The sequence below is a fragment of the Neomonachus schauinslandi genome, chromosome 6 (assembly GCF_002201575.2).
Source record: "Neomonachus schauinslandi chromosome 6, ASM220157v2, whole genome shotgun sequence".
NCBI classification, from domain to species: Eukaryota; Metazoa; Chordata; class Mammalia; order Carnivora; family Phocidae; genus Neomonachus; species Neomonachus schauinslandi.
The window spans coordinates 37,790,367-37,796,073 of NC_058408.1; the positions used below are offsets into that span (position 1 = coordinate 37,790,367).

Here is a 5,707-nt window from a genome sequence, read left to right on the forward strand (position 1 = left end):
CCTCCTCTAGTCCCAGCAAATTTGCTCCGGCCTCATCCCTGACAGAAGCGCCCGATTGGCTCTCCCGCCGATTGGTCGGGTGACGTTCTTGGGGCGGGGCCTGGCTCAGGGTGACCGCGGGCCTGGAGGGGCGCGAGGACTTCTGCTTCGCCTGCGGCCTCCGGCGGCGCGGGCTGGGTTTCGCGGCTTGCACCCAGGCGCACCCGGCCAGGGAAAGGGTTGCATGAGCGGTGGGCCAAGGGGTTGCGGTTGGGGTGCAGGGAGGGCCTCGGGTCCTGGGCCGGGGGGCGCAGGGAGGAGGGCCGGGGCGCGGGGGAGCGCGGGGACATGGCAAAGCTGGACGATGAGGAGGGGGCAGCGGTGGCACCCGGGCACCCGCCCGCGAATGGATACCTCCTGGTCCCGGGGGGCGAGCCCCCCGGAAAGCTGAGCTCCGAGCCGCAGAACGGACCCAAAGCCGGCTGCCTGACCCCGAATGGAGTGTCTCGGGACCGCCTCGTGGCCGCCGCTGAATCCCTCGGCAGGCCGCAGACTCCGCTGGCTCCAGAGGAGGAGACCCAGACCCGGCTGCTGCCTGCGGGCCCCGGGGAGGAAACCCCCGGGGCCGAGGGCTCCCGGGTGCCCCAGACGGCGCTCTCTGCGCGGCGCTTTGTGGTGCTCCTGATCTTCAGCCTGTACTCGCTGGTGAACGCCTTTCAGTGGATCCAATACAGCATCATCAGCAATGTCTTTGAGGGCTTCTATGGCGTCTCCTCCCTGCACATCGACTGGCTGTCCATGGTGTACATGCTGGCCTACGTGCCCCTCGTTTTCCCCGCCACGTGGCTGCTGGACACCAGAGGCCTGCGGCTCACGGCCCTACTGGGCTCCGGCCTCAACTGCCTGGGCGCCTGGATCAAGTGCGCCAGTGTCCAGCGGCATCTCTTCTGGGTCACCATGCTGGGCCAGTGCCTGTGCTCCGTGGCCCAGGTGTTCATCCTCGGCTTGCCCTCCCGCATCGCCTCGGTGTGGTTTGGGCCCAAGGAGGTATCCACAGCTTGTGCCACTGCCGTGCTAGGCAATCAGGTAAGAACTAGAGTGATAGATGAAAATCGGATCCTTAAAGATAAAGGCATAGGCTGTATGAGCTAGGCGTGTGGATGGACCCTCAGGAGGCGGGTGTGTATAAATGAAGGGAAGGAGACGTGTAGTCATAAGATAGGAAGCAGTCTTGGATTAAAGAGGGTGTTTGATTGATTTGTAAGGGCAGAACTTCAAAACCAGTTTGAAGTGACCACCTTATCTTCTTGTTTTGAGAATTACCTATAAAATAATTAACTGAACTGGCCCATATATCCCTAGCATCGTAGAAAACTTGTCAGTGTAATAACCAGTGAGACTTAGGTAGGTATTTTTGTCGTTCCTAGTGTATTCTTTGTAAAAGGAAGGTGTTGGATTCTGGGAAGTTTGTTCTCATTTTGAGTGATCAGTGTGAACAGCTCCTGTTTTATTTTATTTTGTTTTGTTTTACTTATTTATTTTTCTAAAGTTCTTTTATCTTTGGTAGTAGTCTCTACACCCAAGGTGGGGCTGGAACTCATGACCCTGAGATCAAGAGTTGTACACTCTTCGGACTGAGCCAGCCAAGTGGCCTTCCTGTTTAATTTTATATGTTAGCAATCAGCAGAGTGCCTGGTACACAACACTTATAAATGACAGCTAAATAAATGTTCTGGTGGTAAAGACCTCACAACATTACTGAGTCCAATTACCAATTTTTAACAGTCAGAAAATGCAAGACAGATCGCATATCATGGAACCCATGGTAAAAGGGTGGCTTATTTTGCCATTTCTCCCTTAAAGTGCTTCCTAGTCCTTCTAACACCATAGGTTCAAATTCCAGTAGCATTCCTGTAGCATTACTAAGTAGAATGTTGTGTGTGTGTGTGTTGTAATTGCAGATTGAGTCTTTTATTGTCATTTAAAATTTGCATATGGAGTTCTGTGATACTTTATGTACATTGTATTGAGTGTTCATTCAGCTTGAGAATGTAGTTAAAAATCACCTGTCTCTCTGCCTATATTCCTACATGCTATGTAACAAAAGAATGTTACTCTCTTACTTCCAGTCTAACACCTGTTTCAAGATCACAATAAGATTTAGCTAAAATCCGTAAAGAGACTAGTTCTACATGTTTATTACTTTATGTTTATCTTCTTTCTCTAAAAGTACAGAAGAAATGGGGGCGCCTGGGTGGCTCAGTCGTTAAGCGTCTGCCTTCAGCTCAGGTCATGATCCCGGGGTCCTGGGATCGAGCCCCGCATCGGGCTCCCTGCTCGGCAGGAAGCCTGCTTCTCCCTCTCCCACTCCCCCTGCTTGTGTTCCCTCTCTCGCTGTGTCTCTCTCTGTCAAATAAATAACTAAAAATCTTAAAAAAAAACCCAAAATAATTTATAACTGATATTTGAGTTGGTCGCTTCCATATGTTTAGGTAGGAACTGTTTTCTTAAGGTATTTTTCATTAACAAAATTATATTCCATATTCATACTTCATTGAGCATGGCAGAAATTATTAACTCCATACCTATGGATTATCTATTTATGGATAATAAATGGAAATGTTTTCTCATAGGCAGATTTCCCTCTCATGTTCAGCCCACCTCTGCCTTCTTCGTACATTTATTGTCCCTAGGTGTTCTTGTCCTTCCTTGGCTGCAGTAACTGTGCACTTTTCATGGCCCTCAATTTCAGCCTAAATTATGGAGTGATCATTTATAATAATATTCCACATTATTGAGCATTCACTAAGAACGTGGCACCATGCTAAGTATTTTACATGCATTGTGTCCTTGAATTTAATAATATAAGGTAGGAACCATTAGTCTCTCCGGTTTATAGATACAGAAACTGAGACCTGAAGGGATGAAATTATTTTCCAGAAGTCACACAGTGAACTGGTGGCAACATTCACGCCCACGTCTGTCTGATTTCCTGCCTCCTGGCTTTTCACTATTCATCTCTATTGCCAGGTCTCTAACCTGAGAAACCCTTCTAAAACATGGATCAGATCCTGTCATTGCTCTGCTTTGGACTCACCAATGATTTTCCATAGTACTTAAAATCTAAACTCTTCACTCTGGGTTGCAAAACCTTATTCTGATATGTCTTCTTCGGCTCCTTAACACTAAGCTTGGATTTTGCATAAGGGCCTTTGCAGAAGCATTCTCTCTGCCTGGAATGTTCTTCCTCCTACGATCACATTATTACATCCTTACTGTCATGCAATTCTCATTTTAAATTCATTTTATTTTATTTTATTTTTTTAAAAGATTTTATTTATTTATTTGACAGAGAGAGACACAGCGAGAGAGGGGACACAAGCAGGGGGAGTGGGAGAGGGAGAAGCAGGCTTCCCACCGAGCAGGGAGCCCATCGCCGGGCTCGATCCCGGGACCCCAGGACCATGACCAGAGCCGAAGGCAGACGCTTAATGACTGAGCCACCCAGGCGCCCCTTAAATTCATTTTAAATATCATTTTGTGGCATTTCTTGAGGAACCCATTTAGAGTTGCCCAGTCACTCTCTTATTACATCATTATACTTATCTCCATATGGTGCTTATCACTATCTGATATATTTATGCTTGTATATTGTTATTAGTCATTTCCCATCCCCACCATTAGATTGTAAGTTTCATGAAAATAGGCATGTGGTCTGAATGTATACAGTTATCTCACCAGCATTTAATACAGTGCCCAGCACGTTATAGATGCTCCATACAAATTGGTTGAATAAATGAGTGAGCTTTAGACTCAGCTTTAGATACTGGCTAGCTGATATTTCCATATGCTGCCACCCATCCAAATGCACCTGGTCTCCTAGCTCATTTCTCTTCATTTCTGCTGCCTCTATCTTGGCTTTGGCCACCGGCAGCCCTTACCTTGAGATTGCTGGCTGACTTTCCTATCTGCAGCTCTTGCACTTTTCCTATTACTCTTCACATTTATCCACTGTGGTCTTTCTGATGTGCAAATCTGTCCAGGACACTCCCTTGCTCTCTGCAGTGGCTTCCATTGCCCTGAGTATAAAATTCAAACTGTCTGATGAGACAGTGTGAGTCCTTTTGGATCTCCCTCCTGTCAGCTCTTCAGCTTCACCTCTCCACTCCCCCCCATTCCTCACATCCACATTTTTTCTCTGCTCTGAGGGGAATTGTCCACTACTTACAGCTTCTCACAAGGTCATGCTCTCCTCCTTCCTTTGTACATGATGTGCCCTTGGCTGGGAACACACCGATTTTACTTGGCTAACTCCAGTTTCTTCTTCAGATCTTTGCTCCTCCAGAAACTTTTCCTGAACCCCAAGTCTATACAAAGTGCTCCTTCAAAGTAGTTTCTTAGCTAGGGTGACTGTATGTTCCAGTTTGCCTGGGATAATTCAGGTGTGGAGCTGTTCATTAGGATAACTACTCATTTAGTCCCTTTCACTTTGAATAGTGTTCTCGTTTGGATGATACATCACGTGATCATTCCAGTCTTAGCACCCTCTACCTCTCCATCACTGTATCACTGTACTTACCAAACTCTCTTGTAATTACCTGTTTAATGGTCTCTATCCAGCTTTTTGTAAAGGAGCAAATGAAGTGTTTGGTGACTCTTCCTTTTGGAAATCAATCTTGGGCCCTTCCTTCTCATCTCCATCCCTGTTATCTTTCTCCATTGAGCTCCTTTAATACTTTAATTTTATTTCTTTCATTGTGTTTATCATATTCAACCTTATGTTTTTCTTACTGAGGTGAAATTCACATTAACCATAAAATTAACCATCTTAGATTACAGCTCAGTGGCATTTAGTGCATTCATAGGGTTGCGCAACCATCACCTCTATCTAGATCCAAAATATTTTCATCCACCCTCAAAGAAGACCCAATACCCAACACTAAGCAGTCACTCTTCATTCACCCCTTCTTCTGACCCCTGACAACCACTAATTTGCTTTTTCTCTCCATGGATTTAGCTGTTCTAGATATTTCATGTAAATGGAATCATTCACTATGTGACCTTTTATGTCTGGCTTCTTTCACTTAGCATGTTTTTCAAAGTTCATCCAAAGATCATCCATGGTAATATTTCATTCTTTTTAGGGCTGAATAATATTTCATTATATGGGTGTACCACGTTTTGTTTATCCGTTCATCCACTGATGGACTTTTGGGTTTGTTTCTACCTTCTGGCTATTGCAGATAGGGCTGTTATGAATATTCACGTATGATATTTAATATTTGTTTGAATACCTATCTTTAGTGTTTGGAGTATTTATTTAGGAGTGGAATTGCTAGGTCATATGGGAATTCTATGTTTAATTTTTTAAGGAACTGCCAAATTGTTTTCCACGGTGGATGCACTGTTTTATAATCCTGCTAGCAGTGTACAAGGGTTGCAATTTTTTCACATCTTGCCAACGTTTGTTATTTTCCAGTTTTTTGTTTGTTTGTTTGTTTATTATAGCCATCTTTGTGGGTATTAAGTGGTATCTCATTATGGTTTTGATTTGCGTTTCCCTACTGATTAATGATGTTGAGCATTTTTTTTCACGTGTTTATTGAACATTTGTATATCTTCTTTGGAAAAATGTGTGTTCAAGTCCTTTGCCCATTTTTGAATTGGATGTTTGTCTTTTTTTGTTGTGAGAGTTCTCTATATATTCTAGATGGTAGACCCTTCTTCG

General features: G+C 44.8%; 1 protein-coding gene across 1 annotated transcript in view; it reads left to right on the plus strand.

The window, feature by feature from the left end:
- The first annotated feature begins 282 nt into the window (after positions 1-282).
- Positions 283-5,707, plus strand: part of FLVCR1 (FLVCR heme transporter 1) — a 27,081-nt gene continuing 21,656 nt past the window's right edge. Inside the window, exon 1 of the mRNA XM_021682551.1 lies at positions 283-1,065. Within this exon, the coding sequence (XP_021538226.1) occupies positions 328-1,065 (738 nt within the window). The 5' untranslated portion in view covers positions 283-327. The remainder of the gene's footprint in view (positions 1,066-5,707) is intronic.